This window comes from Triturus cristatus, chromosome 4_1, assembly GCF_964204655.1.
Source record: "Triturus cristatus chromosome 4_1, aTriCri1.1, whole genome shotgun sequence".
NCBI classification, from domain to species: Eukaryota; Metazoa; Chordata; class Amphibia; order Caudata; family Salamandridae; genus Triturus; species Triturus cristatus.
Genome location: NC_140585.1, coordinates 1,126,289,860 through 1,126,315,308, shown reverse-complemented (window position 1 = coordinate 1,126,315,308; position 25,449 = coordinate 1,126,289,860). Strand labels below are relative to the sequence as shown.

Here is a 25,449-nt window from a genome sequence, read left to right as displayed (position 1 = left end):
AAAGACTGGGAGTCGAAGCGTCCAGGGCTGTGGACCAATCCTCCACCGAGAGTCTGGCCCACGCTCTATCTCTGGTGAAGGTGGGGGGTTTTTGAGGCTTTTTGAAAGCTCCAGGGAGATGGGTCGTGACTAGAAAGTGGTCCGTCCACGGGAGGGGTTGGGAGTTGATGAAAAGGAGGGAAGGGATGTTGGAAAACACCGGGTCGAGAAGGTGCCCTTTCGTGTGAGTTGGTTCAGAGTTGGCGAGAAGCAGACCCAAGGCCGCTAGGTCGTCAATAAAGTCGGTTGCCCCAGTGTCAAGGGGATCCTCGAGATGGATGTTAAGGTCGCCTGTTATAAGGAAGTTAGGTGTCAGGTGTGCCGCGGAGGAAACGGTTTCCAGGAGGGCGGCTGTGAAGGGGCCAAAGTGGCCGGGCGGCCGATACACTAGAAGGCCTGACAGGGAGTTCGTCGAAGACAGCTGAATCGTGAAGAGGCAGCTCTCTGAGTCTTGGATCGCGCAGTCTTTGGATCGACAGATAAAGTGGTCCCTGTGGATAATGGCTAATCCACCTCCTCTACCTAGGGGACGGGGTTGAGACATGATGAGGAAGCCCGGGGGGAGAGCTAGGACGACGTCAGCGTTGGAATGCTCCGTAATCCAGGTTTCTGTGAGGAAAAGTATGTCCAATTTAAGGTCGACAATAAGATGGTTGATAAGCAGGGCATGTTTGGGAAGTGATCTGCAGTTAAGGGTCGAGATTTTAAGGACAGGGGGAGGGGCGGGGGGTTTTGGAAGAGAGAGGTTGCCTGGTTTGCATTTGTCACAGCGGCGAAAAGGGACAGTGGGGTCGTGTAGTGCCAGACATGAGCTGTTTTTAGTGGGTCTAAGGCTGAGGAGCTCTCTGCGGGAATAGCTTACCTTAAAGGCGGCTGGGACAGGCATATAGTCTGGCCCTAGGCCCGGTCGAGCGCGGACGGGCGCAGACGGGCTTGCCTTAGGCGCGCCTTCGGCGCGCACTCGTCGCGCCCGCTGCGCTCGTCCGCTGCGCTTCCGGTGGGGGCTCATGCTATGTGGCGGAGGAGGGGAGGGGTTAAAGGGGGCGTGGCTTCGCTAGTGGGCGTGTCCTGGCAACAGGCCAATCACGTCGCGGCAGCTGGAAGACCTTGTCCACGTCAGCAAGCAATCAGCTGAGTGGCGAGGGATCAACAGAATCGGCGATTTTAAAAACAATTCACAGTAGTTGTTAGAAGTAAATAAAATTAACTGTTTGTCCCTGCTCCCGGCTGTGCCTCAGGGGCTAAAGCTAGCAAAACGCTGCGCTCGTAGTCAGCGCGCGTTTTGTGTGAAAGGGGGCGTGGCTTCGCTAGTGGGCGTGTCCTGGCAACAGGCCAATCACGTCGCGGCAGCTGGAAGACCTTGTCCACGTCAGCAAGCAATCAGCTGAGTGGCGAGGGATCAACAGAATCGGCGATTTTAAAAACAATTGACAGTAGTTGTTAGAAGTAAATAAAATTAACTGTTTGTCCCTGCTCCCGGCTGTGCCTCAGGAGCTAAAGCTAGCAAAACTTTTGATATATTAGTAGTATTCAATCCTGCATCGTTCAAAGCATTACCCTGGACTGTAGCTCCACTTCACTTGCAGCAACATTTTCCATAGTCTACCAAAATTGCATGCTTGGGCACTTGGCTTATATGTGTCCTTGAGCAAAACTTCGAGGAGTCTTTCATCGAAGTTTCGAAAACTTATGTTCAACCACCTATAATGACAATCAACAATCACTATTGCTTACTCTCAAACTTTCATTCAAATTGTACATAGGTCGACTTACGTCCATTCCTAACTTTTCTCAAAGTGACTTTTGGAACTTTACTGTCAACAAGGGAGTATTATAACTATGAAAACATGTATTTCCTTCTCTACATTCAACACAATCAGTCAGGATCATATCCACGTCTGCATCCATCTCTGGCCATCAAGAATTTCTAAGCCTCTTAGTTCCAGACAATCCTACATGCCAATGATGAGCAAACTTGACCAGACGTAGTCTCAACTTCACTGGAGGAATTAATAGATTCCCTCTTAGAATTCATCATCCACCTATTGTCAGTTCATACTTAATCTTGAAATACGACTTCACTTCACTTTTTTTATTATTTTCTCTGGGACGTGAAAAAATGTACCCAAGTAAAACTTTATAAAAGTAATTGGCACTACAATGTTCCCACTCTTGTTGAGTTACAACATCTTCAGAACTCACAACACAATGAATCTATCCCACCACACACTCCAGATGATCAGCACTGTGATCATCTGACTCCATTTCCACAGGGCACCTTGAAAAGAAGTCCACCCCGGAGTTGTTCCCGCCAGAACTGTGCCTAACCCTGTAGTTGAATTAATATATTTTGGACAACAAGCTGACCAATCTTTGACTTGCTCTGCCAGAACGTCTTTTACTCAATAAAAAATGGCATTTCTCTCTTTTGACAGTGAGACCTTGGTTTTGCAGTATCTCCAGCAATTTGCACAATATCTGCAAGTGGTTCTGTTCTGTACGGTTGAAAATCAGGATATCATCATTATAGGGTAGTAAATTGTCCATCTCTCTAGAATTTGGAACAACAAATTTTGAAAAACTGATGCTGCAAAGGCTAAGCCAAATGGCATGCCACAGAATCTATAGGTCCCAAAAGGAGTGCTGAAATCTGTAAGAGAACAAGAGTTCTCACTTAACTCAACGTGGTGGTAGGCAGCTCTTAAGTCCAAAGTGGAGAACACTTCAAGCTCTCCTAGTTGTGCTAACTAGTTGTACTAGACTAGTTGTGCTACTAGTTGTTCTAGACTATTTTTGATCAACGACTTAAGATGTCGCACACAACCTTAGTTCACCAGTCTTTTTATTTGAGCCACAATGATTAATGAAATCCATTGAGAGGAGTTGACCGGTTGTATAACATTCTAACTACATAATTTGTCTAAGTGTTCTTTCAGTTAACTCCTAATACTTAACGGAACATTCTGTGCCTTGTGGGTAGGAATGGCATCTGGGTTCAATACAATTTTTTTCTCATATCCTTTTATAACACGTGATTTATCTTCAAAAAAAGACTTGTGGGCATCAAGCAACTGTTCCAAAAAACTAATTTGTGGAATAGACATGTCTAAAAGTGAATTGGGAATTTGTTTCCTGGTCTCAGTTCCATGCTAACAGCGCCTTGGTCCCTCCATCCTACTATGTTATAATGGGCCATATGTGCGAAGGCATTTTGCATTTCCTAATGGTGCGAATCGCAATTTTGGTCCGTTAAAAGATGCAAAATGGCATTACGGAATGTTAACACTCATTTGCGGTGGTGCAAAATGCGAATACTACTTAATAGAAATCGCAATTTAGAAAATGCAGAATAGGAAATCACAAAAGGGATCCACTCCGGATCTCCTCGTGAAGCTTGAGGAACAGGAAGCAGGCCCCACTGACCAATCACATCGCTGCAATTCAAATAGGGATTTCCAAATTGCAAATCACTAATTGCATGAACAAAAGATTTCCTAATTGCGACTAGTCACAAAATGGCCATTTAAGAAATGCAATTACCATTGATTCGGATCAGGTGGTAACCCAGTGCAAAATATAAAAAGGCACTCAAATTGCATCAGGCTCTTTCACAATGGCTGCTTTGTACGTTCTGGCGAGGAGGGTGAGGATTTTGGCTGGGAGAAAGAGAAAAAGGAGGAGACACAAGAGGATATTTAGGGAGAGGGTTACCCTATTTGAACATACTGAGGAGGAGATTTATGAGAGGTAAAGACTCAACAGTCCGGCAATTCTTGACTGAATTTGTAAGTTACAACCTCAGCTACAGACCCCAACACTCCCTCACAAAACGTTACTGAATGTACCATGCTGTGAAAGTTGCTATTTATAAATCTGTGCGCCTGTAGTTGGGGATCCCAGCAGTTTAAAAGCATGCTGATAGAGCATTACTGCCATCAATCAAGAAAGTTACATACCTATCCTCCAAATACACCGGTTGCCTTTGCCTTGAAGGTATTTGTAAGAAATTGAGTTACTGGTTGGATAAAGTAGCAACCACAGTCCTTGTCAGGGTGAGTGACGCACAAGTAAACCCTAAATTAACCTGTGCTCAAACCTCTGGTAGTTTGGCACAAAGCAGACTTAACTCAGAGGCAATGTGTAAAGTATGTATGTAGCACTTCAAGCAGTAATAAAGTGAACACACAACGTAAGAGAAATCCCACACTAATTTAGAAACACACAGCAAAAGTGAATAAATAAACCAAAGACCAAAACAACAAAAATCCATTTAGTAGATCGAACCAGAGATATGCAATTTTAAATATTTAAGTGAAAAGTTCACCAAACAGCACACAGCATAACTCGCAGCTATCTGGTTGTTCGAGACAGGCAGATAGTCACAAGCTCAGGCTGACCGCCATGGAGTGCGGGTTGGACATAAGGACGAAGTTAGTCCAGCTGAAAAGTTACCTTCTCAATCTAGCACAATGAGTCCCAGACGGTCTTCATTGTAACACAAGGATCCTGTTGTTGTCATGAACAGTCCAGCCAGAGCTTCGTTGGGGCGCTCCCCGTGAGCTGTCGATGATGTAGCGCAAAGGGTTGAGTTGACCGAAGTTTGCGTTGGCAGACAGTGCTAGCAACAATATTTGCCGCCAACTGACCCATTCGCGTTTACAAAGAGCCCAAAAACTTCCATTCAGCTTCACTGAGGCCACACCAAGGGTCCAGGACCTAAGGGTCACTACTTGGGGGTCAGGGGTTTACTCCAGCTGGATCTGGGTGCCGGTTCAGGTGGTTAGCAGCCTGTTATGTCCTTATGGCTCTGAACAGGAGGCCAGCAGACTAGCCCATGGAGTCACTTTGGGAGTCCTGGGTTCAGGCCCAAGTCAAACCCCTCTGACTCAGGAACGAGGGGAGCAAGGCAGCTATCCAGCAAGGTAGCAGGCCAGCAGGGCAGCAGTCCAGCAGAGTGGCAGTCCTTTCAGTAACACAGAAGTCCTTCTTCCTCGCCGAGTCTCCACAGGTCCAGAAATGAACTGAAGAGTTGGTGTCTAAGGTCCAATATTTATACCAAGTGAATTCTTTGAAGTGCACAGGTTTCCTGCTTGCCCTGGCTCCCGACTAACTATAGGGGGGAGCGGAGTTAGGACACAGCCTATTCAAGTGTAAGTAGGGCTGTGCCCAGCTCTGCCCTCCTGACCTGCCAGTGATCCAGGCACACAATGGCAGCTCCTCCACTAAAGCGGAGGAGCGTCGCCACTCTGCTTATAAGCAGTGCAAAGAAGAAACATAAAATGATATTAACTTTGAGTTATCATTTTATGCTTCCTACTGCTCTGCAAGCAGGGCTGCTCTGTTCTCTGAACTGGGCAGGGGAGGGATGGTTTGCCCACTCCTAAGTGCGTAATGACTGTTTGGTCGGCCCTCTCTGGCCGCCCAAAACAGTCATGCACACTTTCCCTGTTCTCCATGCAGGTTCCCTGTTCTCCATGTAGGCTGCATTACAGCCTGCATGGAGAACATGCCCAGGCCCCCATTCACTGGCTGAGCATCCAAACAGGACGCTCAGACCAATCACAACGCTGCAGTGCAACGTTCTGGTTGGTCAGGGGAACCTGGGTGCTTACCAATCACAATCTGCATTGCAGCGCTGTGATTGGTCAGTGGGGCCTGCTTCCTGTTCCTCGAGCTCAATGAGGAGAGCAGGCGCAGGGGCGTGGGACCCAGCGGCAAGGTAAGTGTATTTATTTTTTAATGTTTTTTTTATTTGCTGTGTCAAAAAGGCAGTTTAAAGCTACACACGCAGGCTGCGATGACAGACTTAAGACATGTTTAAAGTGTTTAAAGGGCTACTTAAGTGGGTGGCGCAGTAAGTTCTGCAGGCCGCATTAGTAGCATTAAATATACCAGCCCTGGCCGTACCACTTTACTTTACAAGTAAATTAAATGTGCCTATTTGGTGTAAGCCAATTTTACCATGTTTTAAGGAGAAACAGCTCCAGCACTTAGCACTGATTAGCAGTGGTAAACAGTGCACAGTCCTAAAAGCCAACAAAAACAGGTTCAGAAAACAGGAGAGTAAAGGCAAAAAGTTTGGGGATGACCCTGCAGAAAGAGCCAAGTCCAACAGTGTTGGAGAACTCCAAAAGCAGATGAATGACAAACTGTAACAGCTGCTTGGAATGCTACAAGCTCCGGTCCCGTCAGAGACTGGAAGATGAGAGCAGAACAAATTGTGAAAGGATTACAGAAGAAAAATATCTTGAGACAAGTTTTTAAACTGGACTAATTGTTCAAAACAGGCTTAAAACTAGTACTAACCTGTGTGAGTATTACACATCTGTAACACTGTAAACTTATTTTAAAAGGGTTTTAAACAACTTGTGCATAGGTCTCATTTGAAACATTGTTTCTACTAATTACACCTATTGAATTATACTGGACAGTATTTGATAAAACTTGATTCTTGCTTTTAGAGGTTGCTTTAGTCGGGCAACGGATCATGGACACATATTATCATGCTATGTCCTAGCTGTTTATATCTATGCAAGCGATATTTATAGAGGTTTTTTTGTGAATTTGAGGTGACGGCATCAGGTGGGGCACACCTGCACTGATTGTTGGGGACTAGTGCTCATTTCTCATCAGACTTTGACCCAGAGGAAGAAAGTGAGAAACACACAAGGGGTAAAAGAAGGAGGAGGAAAAGACAGACAGAAAAACCAGGACAAAGGGAAAAAACAGAAACCTGCAATGGTGAGATAAAACGGTAGAGTGTGTCTAGTGATAAATTAAAGAGGCATACATTGGAAGCAAGTCTACAAAGCCTTGGTATTTGGCACAATGACATTCAATAGCACTGACCATGGACTTGTGAACAACATTTTTTGGCTCCAGCACTTTTTAAAAAACAAACTAAACACTGATAATATCTAAACTCGTACAAAAACTTTGACTCTACAATGGGGGAGGGGGGCAGAATTCAACAGAGAAAACCGTGTAAAAGTACTTAACTCCTACCAACTAGGAAGTGGTTAGCCTCGGGCATGGTTCTAAATTTAGCCTGAGTACATAAAACATTTGTGTATGAAGAAACTAAAAAAACAAGAGATTAGTTTGCGATGGTGACTAATTGCAGTTTTTACTTTGTGTTCGATAGGGTACTTCACTTTTTAAAGCAGTGGTATGTGTGTGCAAGGTCGTATAGTTAACTGTGATTTGTGATGGTGGCTATTCATTTTTTTTTCTTTCTGTACACGAGGGCCAATTGCACTTTAAACCATTATAATCAATGGGGTAACCCAACAAAGTCACTGGACCTGGGTGTCAATTAATACAAAAAACAGTGGTCCTAGACTAATCTTATGACAAAATAATTTCTTTGACAGTCGTTAATCAAATTAGTAGATTGATTAATAACTTTCAAAGAAATTATTTTGTCAAAAGATTGGTCTAGGACCAATGTTTTTTGTATTGATTGCACTTTAAAAGCATGTGTTCTACACATGATTTCACAACTGGGATAGTGAACTAATGTCAATTTATATTGTAAGCGTACCATTTTCAGAGAGCAGCAGTTCCTCCATAAGAGCGGAGGAGAGCTACCCTTCCCCGCCCCCCACACTGCGGCTCAGAAAGCTGGGAAAATAAAATTGTAATAAAACGATTTTATTACTATTTTATTTTTCGGGCTTTCTGCCGAACGGAGAGGGCAGGGCGGTGCGTCATTGCTGCTGATTGACACCAGTGGCCCTTTCAGTGTGAATTGCGCATGTCTGTTTGACCAGATACCTTGCTACAGCCAAACCGACATGCGTAATTCAACCTCCCCAACCCAGATGTCTTAGACAGCTGGGTTGGAGAGCAGGCACAGCCCTACAGTGCCCTTCGAACGTCGAGGCAGCCTGCTCCAGCCAATCCAGACACTTCTCTCATGCAGCATGAGAGCAGTGTCTGGATTGGACAAGGACCCATGGGAGCTGTGGGAGCTCGCGCTCGGAGGAGTCTGGAGCTGGAGACTGGAGAACACCGAGGGCGTGCTGCAGGCAAGTGAAACTTTATTCTTCATATGTAAACTTTTTTTCCATATTTAAATGTTTATTTGTTTGTATGTGTTTGAATTGTATTTATGTCGACTCAACACTTTTGTGGGTCACCAACCGCCACTGTTTTTAGACCTACCAACTGACACTGTCCTACTGTGACACACACTTTCCACAGCTACCCAGTGGAGATCCGATATCATAAGGGTGAGGTAAGCATTACTTTATTTCTTTTCAAAAAGAAAATCCTGTTTCAGGATTTTCTTTTTGAAAAGAAGAAAAGAATACCATTTGTCCTTCTGACGCAGGCAGGTGGTCATTTATGAATCTAGCGGGCGGAATAGCCTTGGTCTGGAGGACGTAAAGTCCTCCGCCAGGCCAGGAAAGAATACTCCATCCACTAAAAAATAAATTGAGTTCTTTATGAGCTGAAAACCTATACTGAGAGTGGGTTTTCAGCTTGTGTGCAACCCCTCTAAGGACGTAGACGGCAGCCTCAGATGCTTTATTTACTTTTTTTTGGAAGGGAGAACGAAGGAAGAAGCTAGGTGTGACTCTTAATGAGTGTTCGATAAACAGCCGCACCCCTCTCAGTAGAGCCTCTACAACTGAATATACAGTAATTGATTTAAGGATCTACCCCTCCATAGAACTTGCCCCCTCTTCACACGATAAAATGTTGTTTGGGGTTGGCAGGTCTTCATTTTAGTTACATTTTATCTACTTATTTTTATGGGAGATTTATATGAATGATTGTATCTTGCGTTTTCGCAGAATTTTTACAGAGCTGATTTTCGTATAATGTAATGTATTTCTCGTGTGCGAATAACCCTGAATTACAGGTGCGCAGGGGCACACCTTACCTGGAATGGGAATGCTCCTCCGTCCTTTCACTTCTGCAACACGAGGACCCTTCATGCCAGACTCATATTCCCGCTCCGACCTCAAAGCAACGCCAGGCTTGTGTGCGGGAAATTCTGCCAATAGAAAAGAAAGCAAATGCAAATTTCCACCATTTGTTATTGCAATTTTAGTTTAGAAAGTGGAATAATCAACAGCTCGTACAAACTATGCTCAATGTTTGAAACAGGAAAAGTCAAAACGGAGAGGAGTTGGCCTAACGGCTAGGGCGGTTGCCCTCGAATCTGGGGAACTGGGTTTGCGTCTCGGCAAAGACGCTGATCATCCTGTAATTATAGGCAGATCTCTCAATCTCCCCGTTCCAAACAAAAAAAAAAAAAAAAATTAACGTGTCCTCATGTAACTTAACTGGTGCTATGTAAAGCGCTCCAGATACCCGATTCCGGTCAAGTTCGCGCTATATAAAACTCCGTAAAAAAATAATAAATAAATAACAGAAAGATGGGCCCAATTCTGCTTGGAGGGTCCTGGCCACCCATACACAACCGGAAGACCTAAGGACCTCAGAAAAGCCCCTAGAAGCTCTAGGTTGGCACACCAACCTCTTTATAAATGAAATAAATTTGGCCTGTAAAAGGCGAATAGGACACAGCAAACTTGTGCATGATTGGCCAAAGCAAAACTATTTGAGATGTGTATGTAAAATCCACACTGAGCATACAAATCTTACACAACCTATAGCTAGGAGGAAGCACGAAAAGAAGAAAAGAAAAGACTAGCTTTCAACCTTAATCTTCCTTCTTTGTCCTTTTTATGGTATCTTTTCAACCACAAGCCATGGGAAGCTGATTGGTGAGGGCATTTTAGAGGTAATTCCTTCCCTGACATCAACAATTGGGCCCTCGTTTCCAGTTACATTTAGCAAATACATTGTATATCCTCCTGTCTAAAACTATTTGCCTTCCTAGGCCTCTGCATTTGTGGAAATAATGATTGAAGTGTCATTCCTGCATCTTACCGGTCAGTCAATCACTACCTGGGCAGGAAAAGGAAGTCTGGAAATGCCCCTTTCCCAAACTTTCCTACCCTACTGATTGGTGATGGGGATCGGAAACTGCAAGACACTTACCCCTTAAGAAGCATCAGTCCTATAGAGAGAAATAAGGTCCCCTTCAGATACTTTGGCATCATTTCTGACCTCATAAAAAGAGGAACTGAAACCACAAGAACAAGTCATCAGCACCTCTCCTCCTCTGTCTCCTTCAAATCTCCTTACCAGACACTGCTAGGGAGATTTTAAAAACAAATCAGATTTTGAAGGCATTATAATGCCATTATATGACCGCTCCATGAAGTACAAGTCAAGATGAGGTCATGGGCATATAACAAGAGAGAGGGCAAATAACGCCCACTTGCATTCACCAGAAAGCTTACAATGCTATTAGAACACTGGAATGTTGGGCGCTACATTGAAGACAATGGAATGCTCCAGGCTTCTAATGGCTGGTAGAAGCCTGGAGCATCAACATTCTAATGTTTGTACACAGCTCTTGCTGTGAACAAAGGCCTCACGGAAACAAGGGGATTTCAACCCCCTCGTGCTCTGTGAGGCCTTTATTTTACAAATAGAACATTCTGCCCTATAGGGCCTTCGGCTCGGGCCTTTAACGCTGGAGCTGGCCTTTAATGGCCAGTAGAAAACCTCTAACGCTATATAAGAAGTTTGCATTTATCAAGGGCAGACATTTCTAATTAAAACCGGAGAACACCTTGTGGCATGTTGGTGCAGAGGTCTAACATGAGTAAGGTATAGTGCCTTCTGCACAATTGTTTTCAGTGGATCTCTCATGAGTTCAATTTTCTGATATTTATTATCCATAGGCCCTCTAAATTACATACTAAGTACCTGGAATTAATCTGGCAATTTATGAAACTAGAAGTTGACAAAGGGCAGCATCGCTACCCTTGCTAGTTTGCACAATTGCGCAAAGCAGGTGTGCAAGCGCACAAGCAGCATCTGTCTAATCCGGTGTGTACCTCTGCAGATGTGTGTTTGCACAATGTTTAACTGCAGGTGGTGTCTCAGATTTGGCACGTCTTGCTCACCTGGAGAAATGTGAACGTTGTGCCTTGGCTCTAAGTCCTGGCAATCCGTGAGAGACAGCTCTTCGTTCTTTTCAGGTCTCAGGGCAAAGACAGTGTTGGCGATCAGTGGTCCTGCAGTTAAGGGTGACAGAAAAAAAAACATCAGAAACACACCTACTGTCCTACAGAAAGTCACAAAAAACACTGGCAAGGAAGACACTGGACCAAGCGAAATCTATCGACGTATTAAACCGTAACACAAGGGTTGCTGATTCCAAGAAAAAAAATAGAGAAAAATCACTATGGCTTTAAATTAGAAAATCCTTCCGGTAAGAAATGATGGTTGTTTCAAGATTAGGGAAAGCCAATAAACTCCCCAACACGTGAGCCAGATAGCCAACACCCTCCACAGAGAGCAATGTTTTTACAACATCGCTTGACGTGTCAGAAGAATTTTCCAGCTGGATGACAGCTGCCATTTTGTCATTTTGTCCCAGAATCGGATAGATCACAGTATTTACTCACAGGCAGGGAGTTTTATGACTGTGAACGGAAGGCAGGTGTCAGATGTAAACAGCTATATTTTCAGAGGTTCAGAGACTGTCCAGCAGTGTCCGGCACATACCAGCACGCGATCATTGACAAAGAGGGTGGAGAGGGGCAAAACACGAGCACCTATAGGACAGAGTGTTATCATGTATGGAGGGACAGAGGAAGCACACACAATAGGACAGATACATCATTTACAAGAGGAGAGAGTGAGCTGCAGTTTAACGGTGGACAGCAGGACAGAGAATTCATTTAAAGAAGAGAGCGACAGGGTACTAGCGCTGAGCACACCCCATTATTTACATGGGGCGCAGAGCGGCGTTGTCAGGGCAGGCCGCAGAAATGGATGAATTTCCTCCTGTAAGGCATACACGAAGGGTGACCCTGTAGGCATGGATCCATTTACTCCTGTGGACTATTACCCCACAGTCATGTAATATCAATAAGCCTAAATCTCATGCAAGGGGTGGGAAATGGGCGGATCAAGGCATGTTTTGTCTTGACACTTTGAGAAAGACCACAAACTACTCCCTGGCACTTTTCCACCCTGGAAATGGACTGAGATTTATACCAGTCAAGTCTTAAGAGTAAAACCCTTTAGAGGGTGGGAAGGGGAGCATAAAACACACACACTTTCTGTTGGGGTTTCCCCTTAGAGAACCATGTTTTCCTTATAAAGAAAAATAAAATATATATGGTGTATTCTTTCAAGTGATCATTCAAGGACTTTTCAGATGACTAGCTATAAATGGTTTCTGCTGGATCAAGTTGTGTATATATATATATTAAATGTGCACTTGCACAGAAGTATAGTTTTTCCCCCTTAGCAACAACTGTACTAAGTGTATAATAGCAGATTGGAGAAATGGCCAAAGATAACAAACTTACATGACTTTCGAGGAATATGCTGGGAAACCTGCCACTGGCTCAGCTTTCCAGATCTACTAATGGGAAGTTTTGTGAACAGTCAAAAGTCATAAATCCACACTTGTGAAAAGGATGTAGAATTAAGGATGTAGACGTCCAGGTATAGGTTTAATATTTTCTGTGTGAATCATTCCCACTATCTCTATAAAGAGGTAAGACCTGACTCCACATGATAGGTGTTGCTTGCATTTAGGCCGGGTAGCGTCACCAGGTCCGGTACTCCGAACGTCCGAAGAAGCTGATTGTGGAGCAGTATGCTTTCTTTAGCCTAACAGTCGTCTATGTATGGATTATTGAACCACATCGGAGCATTTGAAAGGGATGACACTGATTTTTTTTGCTGTTAGGGATAAGATTCCAAGAACATTTATTATCACCGGTGAGAGATCACCACTCTCAGTTTCAATTTACTTACTTCATGCAGGAGTGCAACAAAACTAATCCCAAAAAATCTCTCACATAATGTAGTCCTTTTATTTGAAATATCTCTTGCTCAAAATCCTCAGATGAAATTTCAGTTTCAAATGGTTTCCACTGGATTCCACAGAGTTTTGGTAAATGTATTCATCGGTTGTGTTGAAAGTACCAGCTGCCTGTTACAGCTGGTTGTAAGTGTCTAACGGGGTCTGGTGGTTTAAGATGGAATTGTTATCGAACCACAAAAATTATTTACTTTGCTTTTCCAAAGCAATCCTTTAAAACCAAAATATCACAACTTGATCCACCGGAAACCATTTATAACTAGTCACCTGAAATTTCCTTGAATGATCACTTGAAAGAATATGCCATACAGACCTTTTTAAATTTCAGTGGGGTGAAGCTTGCTTTATCTTGACTAACAAATGAAACAATTTTAAAAATGTATAGCGAAGAGTATTAGTCACAAAAATGGCTGAGGGAACACAGCAGACAAAGTAGTTATTATAGATACAGACAAACTTGAAATGTAAAAACAAAAGGCTACGAACATTGAAATATTGTTGGTAAGTTATAATGGTTTTCGTAGTTAATCACAGGTCTGCTTGCACCAATGCCTCTGCGCCATACCCTAGTTAAAGTTAGAGGGTGCGTGCTGCTGCCTAACCGGCCATAAAATATTTGCTGTCATCATGCCAATGCCAAAGCTGGGCAGAATAAAAGATGTTCATGAGATGGCGCATGCACAATTAACAGATCGGAATAAGACTACTTGTTCCAGGTAAGTACAGACGCCTGGCATAAAATGACAGAGGACCTCTGTTACCCAATAAGGACCCGCCACTTTTAAACCAGCGAACATGCAATCGACAGGTTGTCGAAAAGAGGATGAAAAAGAACATATTAAAAAGGCTCAATAAGGACTTCAATGTGCAATCAATGTATTACTCAATAAGGAGTCAAATGTAATCTTTAAAGACCATACAAAAGATGATCAGTTAAGCCACAGTAATGGCCCCACAACTTACAAGGAAATAAACACCTGAAGTGCCACCAGTAAACAAACCAGACAACAGAAGTTCCTAAAAATGGTTATTAGAAATCAGAAGAAAAAGTGTTATACACACCTGCTATAGGGAGCAGTAGAGAAAGAAGACACAAATGAACCGATCTTTGTGGGCAATATACTGTTTTGGGAGTATGTGGTTTCCTGTTTCATTTCACTGACTTGTTTCTTCTCACTAACTCTCGGGAATTGTAGTTGCCCTAGCATGTATTGGAATGATTGCAGTTGCTCTTATTCTAGGTCCCAAGCCTCTTATAACTTCAAGGTAGTAAACTACAAACGTTACAAAGTGCTATAATTAAATGAGTGCTATTTAATGACCATAGGCACCAGCTAGAGAAAGGTTTGCACTCCAGAGCCGTATCCCCAGCCTTAGAGGTGTAAGAGGCAAAGGCTTCATTAGCCGCACTTTAAAGGGCGGAAATACGGGGCTCAGAATGTTCCACCAGTTTAGTCTCGCTTGAAAATGCCTCCTTTAGCTCAGTGCTCGGGCTGCCAATGAGTACCCCCATATATTATGATTTGGGGTTACAATTGGCAGTTCTTCGGACCGCTACTGTATTCAATTAATCTTTGGGCGACTCCTGAGTTACATATCTACAGAAAGGGCCTGGAAGAAATATTGAGTCTATTGGACACTGATTCCTTACTGTGGTTTAGAAATCTTGGGCATGTCATATTTATGGGACGAGCCCCAATTATTGCAACTGGCGTCTAAAGATACTCTCAAGAGGGTCTAATGGGACTATATAATATTTATTCAGAATCCCATATTGCTCAAGGGCACTTTGTCTGATAAGTTCTTACTGTCCAAACCAGTTTCTGTTTCCAAAGTGTTTTTTTTATATCGTATGAGAGCAAAATCCTTAGACTTGAAGTTTCACTATAGCACTTAAAAAATGAAGGACTATGATGCCGGATGGTCTAACAGTAATTCTATCAAGCCCGAAGAAGATGGATTTTATCTCTTTGTATTAATCTGAGCCTCAGGTCATACCTGGAGGCATTACGGATCATTCAAATGGACTTTTCATGTCTTGTAGATTTTTGCACAGTGTCTGGCTAAGTAGGAAGAAAGTAGCGCAGGATTTCTAAGCAATTATCATAAGACGCTGAGCTATTTATATCTTGTTGTCCATCGGGTAGTAACATTGATTGCAACTTCCATTTTGCCCATAACTTATTTTTAGCTGCTTTATTAATCACTTCAATTTATCGTGAATTCATGTATTTATTAAGTATTTCATGGTTTAAATATTTTTATTGAAGTAAATGCCATGCATTGCAAACCTTCAAATCAGCAGTGCGACCAATTGGGCCACGCAGGGCTCCAGCGCAAACCAATGACATATGAGAGTACAGAAAAATACCTATAAGAATGAGAGTGAGACCAGAAAGACAACTCCCCCCCCACTCTAACCAAGAAATAAGAGAAGGAAGAGAACAAAGAATAGAATAGCGCCTTCCCCCCTTCACCCCCGCCCTCCTCATCCCAGCTCGTCTATCTATAGGTGGTGACTAGTAGGAGTGGCTTGCCCCTGACATAGGAGTGTCGGGTGGTGCCAAGCGCAGCAGGCGCAGGTAACTCGGGCATGTCAACTCCCTGAAGTCCTGTGCTAGGAGAGCCAGGAAAGGTTGCCATAAGTCTCCAAATACTGAGCCTTTGCCAGCCGCGGTGAGCGACATCTTTTCCATGCCTAATATATGCTATAGGCGGTGGAGCCACCCAGTGAGTGTTGGAGTTTATGTAGATTTCCAATGCGTGAGGATGTTTTGTGTGGCAGAGCCCAACACAAGCGCTATTTGTTTCTCCCTCAGGAATTTCAGGGGATAGGTGAGTGGGTTGGGCACCCCCAAAAGCACGTACTCTGGAAGCCGAGGGATCTCTGTGTCTAAATGCTTATCAACATCGTCGAGGACTTGAGACCAGTAGGGTGTTAGGTGTTCACATTCCCAAACTAGGTGGACGAGGGTACCCACCTTAACACACCCTCGCCAACAGTCCCGGCTATGTGTGCTGTCAAAGTGGTGCATGCGCTCAGGGGTGTACTACCAGTAGTATGCAAGGTTCGTGAAAGTTTTGGTGAGACCTGTGTGAGTCGCAGTATGTCGCACCCTATAGCATATCCCTTCCCATTCCTTGCTAGTGAGATCTCAACCCAAATCTCTTTCCCATCGAGCACACCCTGCATGGAAGGTATGAATGTAGCGGGACAGGAGCATTCTATATAGGTCCGAGATTAGCTTTTTGCCTGAGGAGCGTGTGATCAGCCATCTCTCATACTGGGTGAGGAGTCTATGGGCTTTTAATCTATTGGCTGGGTGTGAGGCCCAATGTCGTAGCTGCAAATAGTGCATGCGCTCTGATTCAGGGAGACCATAGTCAGCGTGTACCTGTGTGAAGGGCACGACCCCTTCAGCGTCGTAAAGGGTACCTAGCGCGCGGCAACCGGTGGTTCTCCATAGAGGAAAGGAGGTCTCGCCCATCCCCGGTCCAAAGTCAGAATTGCCAAAAAGAGGGTGAATGGGGAAGGGAAGGTCATCAGGCCGTGTCGCTTGTTCGCCTGATCCCAGACTGATATTGTAGCGCGGGTGATATGAGAGGCGTATAGATTAGGAGGGCGCTGGGTCTTCCGAAGGAAAGAAATCTTCATCAAGGAAGTGCCCACTATCGCCCGGTCCTGGAAGAGCCAGTGCGTTTCCGACTCGGTTCGACTCCACTCCACCAAGTGTCGGAGCTGGGTGGCTTTGTGGGCTAAAGAACGGTGATGGATTAAACCCAGATCTGTTGACTGGGGGTGAGTGTTTGCAATGTTCAACACTCCGTCCATCATTTCCTTTGGTTTTTGCTTTGTTCGCCATAAGTTGGCAGGGTATGCTCAGACGTGAGTCCCTTGATCACTTTGCCACTGGATTCAAGCAAGCCTGGCTGAAGACAGCTGAAATGCCAGAAACCGGTCCTAGGAAGCTTGTTTCCGGTCCAGGGAAGACATGGTTTGGCAGTTCGGGCTGGACTGTTCCCATGAGGCACAGGGTCAGACTGATTTGCATATGGCCATGTCTGAACTGGGGTGGCAGAGTGGGCTAAAGAACGGTGATGGATTAAACCCAGATCAGTTGACTGGGAGGTGAGTGTTTGCAATGTTCAACACTCCGTCCATCATTTCCTTTGGTTTTTGCTTTGTTCGCCATAAGTTGGCAGGGTATGCTCAGACATGAGTCCCTTGCTCACTTTGCCACTGGATTCAGGCAAGCCTGGCTGAAGACGGCTGAAATGCCAGAAACCGGTCCTAGGAAGCTTGTTTCCGGTCCAGGGAAGACATGGTTTGGCAGTTCGGGCTGGACTGTTCCCATGAGGCACAGGGTCAGACTGATTTGCATATGGCCATGTCTGAACTGGGTTGGCAGAGTGGGCTAAAGAACGGTGATGGATTAAACCCAGATCAGTTGACTGGGGGTGAGTGTTTGCAATGTTCAACACTCCGTCCATCATTTCCTTTGGTTTTTGCTTTTTTCGCCATAAGTTGGCAGGGTATGCTCAGACGTGAGTCCCTTGCTCACTTTGCCACTGGATTCAAGCAAGCCTGGCTGAAGACGGCTGAAATGCCAGAAACCGGTCCTAGGAAGCTTGTTTCCAGTCCAGGGAAGACATGGTTTGGCAGTTCGGGCTGGACTGTTCCCATGAGGCAGAGGGTCAGACTGATTTGCATATGGCCATGTCTGAACTGGGGTGGCAGAGTGGGCTAAAGAACGGTGATGGATTAAACCCAGATCTGTTGACTCGGGGTGAGTGTTTGCAATGTTCAACACTCCGTCCATCATTTCCTTTGGTTTTTGCTTTGTAGTACAGCGCGAGATCGGGTATCCCTAGAAACCCCTTCATCAGTAGGGAGGAAGCTGACCAGCCGCTTCATCCTCAGTTTGCGACCCTGCCAGATGAATTGAGAAAGTTCTGCTTGCACCCGCTGGAGCCAGCTGATGGGGGGCTGCAGGGGAAGCGTCGGGAAAAGATAAAGAAGTTTGGGAAGGATCGTCATCTTGACAGCAGCGATGCGACCCAGCCAGGAGATAGGGTAATGTTTCCAACGCCGCAGGTCCGCACGAATGTGAGATTGCAAGATGCTATAGTTGACCGCCCTTGTCGCCTGTAGGGTGGAGGCTAGCCGGATTCCCACCGCCGCAGGGTTGCGATAACAGTTGAGGATACGGGTTCTCATCTTCTCCCCCAAGCCAAAACGGATCAGTACCTGCTCCAAATAGGGCCAGTGCACGCGGTCGAATGCCTTTTGCGCATCGATGACCAACAGCATATAGTCTCCCTGGTTACGAGAAGCTTTTTTGATGAGATGGAGCACCCGCTTCGTATTGTCGCTGGTCTACCTTTGGGGTAAAAACCCCGCCTGGTCAGGGTCGATTAACCCAGGCATATAGGGAGCGAGGCGAGCCACCAGGATACTGGTATAAAGCTTCAGGTCGACGTTGAGAAGAGAGATAGGCCGGTATGCCGCGCAGAGCTTCTTGTACTTGCCAGGCTTGTGGATGACCACAATATCCGCCTCGAGCATGGAAGGAGGGATCGCCCCTGAGGAAGCGAAGGAATTAAAGGGACGCGTGAGAAGAGGGGTGAGCGTGGGGCAGAACTGCTTACAAAAGGCCGCCGTGTAGCCGTCTGGCCCAGGCGATTTAGCCACTTATAGGCGCGAGATGGCAGAGATTACTTCTTCCAGGCGGATATCCCTGTCTATGTGACCTGCTTGCGATTGGGACAAACTGGGGAGAGAGACCTGATTCAGATATGCGTCTATGGCCATCGGGTGTAGCTGCTGTGCATCATACAGCTGTGCGTAAAAGTCGCGAAACGTCTCTGCTATGTCAGAGTCCTCCGTGCGTGTGCAGCCTGCCTGGTCTGTGATCTCCTGTACCCCATCACGCAGTCGGGATTCCCTCAGTTTGTGTGCAAGTAGCCGGCCACACCTGTCCTCACCAACATAAAAAGAGTGGCGCAGACGTAGTGCCACGTATTCAGCTTTATCGCGGTCTATGGCTGCTAACAGCGCCTTAGCCGTCTTCAACTGGCGCCAGATGCGCGGTGCGTTGATGGATCTGTTCAAGCTCACGCACTCGCTGGGGGAGGTCCTCCCTCTTACGTTTACATTCCACGTTGTCCGCAGAGGAGAGAGCGATGATTGCTCCCCTAACCACCGCCTTCAGGGCTTCCCATCTAGTGGACAGGAGTGTCGGCATTGTCGTTGTGAGATAGGTAGTCATCGAGCGCGCGCTGAATACTGGGCAACGGTGTCTGCGCGGTGCAAGAGGGTGTCATGGAAACGCCACCATCGGGTGGGAAGCCGGACGGGGGACAAAGTCAAGGTGAGTACTACCGGAACGTGATCTGATAAGGCAGCCACAAGAATGTCGGAAGAGGTTGTGATGTCCCCAATAGTCCTGGTGCCTAAAAAGTAATCCAGCCTAGCGTAGGTCTTGTGAGCGCCGGAGTAGTAAGAGTACTCTCTGGAATTTGGATGGAGGTCCCTCCACAGATCTAGCAAGCCCAGGTTCTCCAGCCTAGCATGTCCGGCGCGGGAAAGTGCATCAACTTGGCCATAGCATTGCACTGACCTATCAAGCTCATTGTTGAGGACAAGATTGAGGTCTCCTCCCAAAAGTAACCTGCGCTCGGGAGTGGCAGTAGCCTCGGTCAGCGCTTCATGGAGAAATCGCTCCTGTCCTTCGTTAGGGGGACAGATAGACTCTATGATCAACGTGTGACCCCCAATCAAGAATTGGTAAGTGAGCAGTCTACCTTTTATTTCGGCCTCTTTCTGCACCACTCTCCCTTTAAAAGCCCTAGATATCAGGAACATCATACATTTAATGCAGCATATCGAGGAATAGGTGAGTCAATGGAGGGTTTTGCAACTAGACTCACAAAATTTGTCACATATTGCAAATTTCATAAGTTCAATAAGAAAGAAGCAATTTGTCTTCACATTCTAAGATTGTCATTCAATAGTTATAGGAAGAAAATACTGAAAGAAAATGTAAATAATCAGTAATGCACTGATTGTGTCGCAAATAAGCAAGAGCCAAATCTCAGGCAAATGACATGAACGCTGGCAGTAACAGCACCTGAACAAGCTCAAAAGAGTTTATGCATAATAAATTATAAGAGAATAAAAATGAGAGGACTTGTTACAAATTAGGTTTATCATTTCAACATATCGAGTAGATATCTGTCGATGATACAGTTAGGGGCAGATGTACGACTGGTTTTTGTGGTCCCAAACGGGAATTTGGCCCATTTACGACCGCAAAATAGGTCAGCCTCATGTACAAACTATACTTTGCAAGTTGCTAACATATAACAGTTGCGTGCCAAGTGCTTCCCTTCCTAATAGCAAGTCTCACACCAATGTAGGATTGTGTGGTTGCAAAACACTTGCAGTTTACCACCCTTTTCAAAAGGGTGGTAAGCCACTCGCAAACGAGAAGGGGTACCCAAGGGACCCCTTCTCCTTTCTGAATGGGTGCAAAAATATTTTTTAAGAGCTGGCAGTGATCACAGGGACCACTGCCTGGCCCTTAAAAAATGAAACTGAAAAGTTAAATTTTTCTTTTTTAAATGCATCCCGTTTTCCTTTAAGGAAAACGGGCTGCATTTTTTTTTTTTTTTTAAACTGCTTTATTGAAAAAGCAGTCACAGGCATGGTGGTCTGCTGACCCCAGCAGGCCACCATCCCTGTGAGTGCTAGCCATTCCCAATGGGATCGCAAATTGTACTTGCCTCATGAATATTGATGAGGTATGCAATTTGCCACCCCATTGGGAATCGCAAACAGTGTCTGAGACACTATTGTAAATTCACTTTTGCAAGTCGCAATTTGACCCAATTTGCGACTCGCAAATGCGAATGTTTGTACATCTGGCCCTAAATGTGGTAAAGAAAATATTTTTGTAGGGGTACGCAAGGCATAGGAAACAGATATGCAAGTCAAACTGAAACACAGGATGAAAATGGGAAATAGAACATCTGATTAATCACCTCTAATAAACTTCATTCTATAGGAATACAAATTATAATCTCATAGAAGTGCATGAACAAATAAAGCTAATACAGCAACAGAAAATAAAGTAGACAGCATCAAATAAATAACAAGCATTTGTAATGCAATCGGTCTCGCCTTTGGGACCTTATATGTATTTAGCTATGCAGCACATTAGCCTGGGTGCTGAAACATCTAGTGTTCTGTAACATGGAGTGAAAGTAAGTACCAAACTGCGTGACATGCCAGGTATGGGAACACATGGAGAGAAATATTGCCTTTCAGCAGTAAATTGTATAGTCCAAAGCTCTGTTTTTAATATAAAATCAGGGCCTTCTGTGGTCATATCACTGAAAATACAAGATTTAAAAAAAATATTGTCTACAGGTGCTCATACCTCTGCTAGTCGTTTTCTATCAAGACAGTTAAATAGAGGCAGTTGAACAGAAAAGAAAGTCCCTAAGTGGAAGCAGACAAGTCCTAGTGCTGATCTCGAGAGCCCACAAAGTACATACACATATAAGTATATACCAAAGTATATACAAGAGGTCTCGAATGTTCAACCTAAAAATTAGGCCGGTGGGCAACTGTAACATTATGTGCACAACTGAGAATGAAAAGATGTCTGTCGAGTCAACACTGTCACCATCAAATATGGATTTATTTTAATAGCGAGTGTAAGAACTGATCGTCATTTCCGTGTTGTACCCCCAGATTTATGCCTTGACTGTTTTTGCTGGGTGTAGAAATCTGTGCACGTAACCCCTGCTAACCAGTGGTAAAGTGTCTGTGCTCCTCCTTTAAACATAATGTAATTGGTGCTCACCTGATTGGTTTATTTAACTTACTTGAAAGCTCCTAGTATATTGTTTACAACAGATACCCAGGGCATGTAAGCTAAATGTCACCAGTGGACTGCAGGACCCATTGTGCCATCCACCACAGTGACAGTGCAAACATGATTGCAGCCCTTACATTTGTAGCCTGGCAGTTGCAGTTTGAGACTGCAAATTTGGCCTGCAAAATAACTGCATTTGATAGATCAAAGCATTCCTTTTAAATATTTACAGGTCTCCCCTATGTTGGTCATATTGCCAATAAGGCAGGGTGCATGATGAGGACATGTAGGAATTTAATGTTAAACATGCCCATGAAGTGAAAAAGCACCAAAAGCTATTTTCACTATAGCAAGGCTGGCTGTTCCATAGGAAAATTCGGGGTTACATTATTACACCTAACATTGCTAATTTTCCAGGAAACAGCTAGAAAATAATTAAACAACTATGTTTAATAGTTATTAACTTCCAATTCAATGGTGACGTTGGATGTTTCATAAATATCAAGGAAAAATTACTTAAAGAAAGTTACCTTTTCCCTGCCTAAAGCCTATGGAGACCCATTTGCATTTGCAGTCCTATTTCTGCCAGCCAGTAATTAACATTTGAATAGGTGTGAATGGGGGTGAAATGTCTCACAGGAGCAAGCAATAGGTTGACCTGAATGGGCAATTGTTTCCCCTTTCACCCTGATATAATAGGCAGGGTGGGTCAGTGAGCTTCCTTTTTGACATTACACTATCAACTACTGCTTAAATGTGAAATCCTGCTTGACAGGACGTCTGGGGTTTTATATATAACATTTGGGGTACACTTCAAAGAGACCTCCCCTGTTAGAGGCAATTGTTAGCTTACACCTGAGCAGGACCCTTCCTTTGTCTCCCCAGGCCAGGTAGGCTACAATCACAGTGGGCATCATTTTGACATTACAGTGTCACATCCTGCTTGAATGTCAAATTCTGCTTGACAGGTCTGCTGGGGTTTTACAAGTTGTTATGTCTATCTTTATAGCATGAGTCACCGGGAAGGGTATTCTGGCCCTGAAGCAGGAACAGCTGGGCTGAACCAGGGCTAGGTATAGAGCCAGTTCTTCACTTTTTTGTAGAATTCAAGAACTGAAGAGGCAGCTTAGATATGGAGGGGCAGGTATTTCCAGGCTTTAGGAATGATGTAGGAGAAGTCACAACCACTAGTTCTGCTTCTGCGGCAGGAGTATGTGCGTAGAAGTTCAGTTGAGCAGTGGTGCCTAGTAGGTTTGTGGAAATGTATGTGGTTGTTGAGGTACGTGGGGCAAATGTTGTGTAAGACTTTTCATGTGTGCGTGAGGAGTTTGAAGAGTGCTCGTTCAAAGATTGGGAGCCAGTGGAGTTCTTTGAGGTGTAGGTTGAAGCAAGTATGTGATGGGAGGTAGAGGATGAGGCTGGCCACTGAGTTTTGTATGGTCTGGAGTCTTGTGGTTAGTTAAGCCTTGATTCTGCCATAAAATGCTTTGCCATATAGGTCCAGCTTGCTGGTGATCAGGGCATGGGTCATGGTTCTGCAAGTGTTTTTTGGGAGGCATTTAAAGATCTTGAGCATCTTGAGTGAGCGGAAACAAGCGATGGAGACTCCGTTCATTTGGCTGTGCATGGTGAGTTGGCTTTTATTACTAATCAGAGGGTCTTTGCATGTGTTGCCAGAAGGGGTGTGGGTCTGAGTTCAGCAGGCCACGAGGTGAAGTCCCAGAGAGAGGTGTTTTTGCCGTAGATCACTTCGGTCATGTCTGTGATGAACTGGAGGCAGTTGTTTTTCATCCATCTGGCTACTTCGGTCATGCAGATGTAGAAATTGGTCTGGAAATTTGGCGTCTTCTCGGAGAGGGAGAGTATGAGCAGGGTGTGTTCAGTGTAGGATATGATGTTGATTCTTGGGGCGCACATAATGCTGGAGAGTGGTGTCATGTACGCCTAAACAGGGTGGGGATTGAGTGAGGATCCTTGTGGAACTCCATAGATGAGGGTGACGGTGTCCAAAGTGAAGGAGGCTAGGCAGCCGAACTGAGTGCGGCCTTTCAGGAAGGAGCAAATCCAGCGATTGTATGTTACATATAACACTTGGGGTGCACTTCAAAGGGCAAAAATAGGATGCCAGATTAATTCTTATGTATCCACTGTCTGGTCGTTTGAAAACCCTGCTTTGCCCTACCAGACTTCTGTCTCTGGGTTTAATCGTGCCGAACTAGATTTTAAGGCTGGCTGTGGCAGGACACTAAGATTACCATAGTCCACTCCCCACACACACCCCAGCTCTCACAGCCTAAGTTTAGTGTAGCCGAAGACTTTACCATCATGACCACTGACTATCATTGGCACTTTATGCTTCTTAGGGCAATTCCTCCTTAACATTTTTAAAAACCATATATCTCCAATTCCCCTTATTAGATTTTTGTGTCATTTTAGTTATTAAAGATTAATCAATTATTTTAATTCGGTTTGGGATTTTTATAGCATTGCATTTTGACTATTTTATTGTTTTGGTACTGCATAAGTACTTTACAAATTTCCCTAATTTAACCTGTCTGATCAGGTTCCAGAGCTACAAGAGGATTGAGCTTAGGTTAAATTAGTGACTATGAGGGTTCACTCTGACAAGGCTTGTGATTGTTCCTTGAGGTGGGTAGTCACGCATCCCAAATAATAATCCACTTTCTTACAGGGAACTAGAAGACCAGTGACAAATCTTAGCAAATTTCATGCAGCCATTGCAAATTGACCTCCATCAATTAAAGAAGATGTTTATGTTCTAAAGGGAAAGGCACAAGTACCATACCTCCTAAGTAATAAAATAGCCCAATTAATGGGTTTTAGTTGTGATGGCTTTCGATGGAAGATCAGAACATCAAATTCTATGGAAATTCCCCCATTTTGGTAAATTAAATAACAATCAAGACACACTGCATATTAATGAGGCTATTAATCCTGTTACAGGAAATCATTCAGAGTGGCAGAAAAAAAATTGTAAATGGTCCAACCACTTAACCACTTGGATGTCTCCATTTGTGGCAGTGCCAGAAGGAAAGATAACATGGTATGTATCTGTGTTGATATGACATTCCTGAGACTGTAATTCAAAGAGTATAACCTCCTAGAAAATTACTTGGAGATAGGCTAGGTTTTTTAAATGCAGTCACAACCACTGTTCCCTGTAAGGTGCGCTTGCGGGCGCACAAAGTCACCCAGAGCGTGCAGTGTCCTGTATGTAGCACGCACACACAGCACATCGCGCAGGACCGTTAGCGCCACCTCTTTTAAAATTTCATTTCCTGGTTGCGGGAGGCAGAGGAAGAGAGGACGTGAGGAGGTGACCAAGAGGGAGTGGCAGGTAAGTGTCTCCCTTACGGTCTGTGGGGTTAAAGAGAGCTTGCGCTCACCAGGAAGTGGCTCCTGCACTTGCTGCATTCATTTTCTTAATAGTACGCGGCTGCGGGGTAGATTGTGGGCCTTTGTGAAAGTATTTGTGTTAATCGCAGTGCCGTCATGCGCTGCAATTAACACAAACACTTTTACAAAGGCCCACAATCTGCCCAGCAGCTGTGCTATATTAGGAAAGGAATGCAGCAA

The 25,449-nt window shown here is 44.6% G+C and overlaps 1 protein-coding gene across 1 annotated transcript in view; it reads right to left on the bottom strand.

Annotated features, from left to right (window-relative positions):
- LOC146856138 (uncharacterized) overlaps nt 1-25,449 on the bottom strand; it is a 187,035-nt gene that overhangs the window by 108,255 nt on the left and 53,331 nt on the right. The window contains exons 3-4 of the mRNA XM_085654177.1: nt 11,034-11,144; nt 8,930-9,043 (exon numbers count right to left, since the gene is read on the bottom strand). Coding sequence (XP_085510303.1) covers nt 8,930-9,043; nt 11,034-11,144 — 225 coding nt within the window. The remainder of the gene's footprint in view (nt 1-8,929; nt 9,044-11,033; nt 11,145-25,449) is intronic.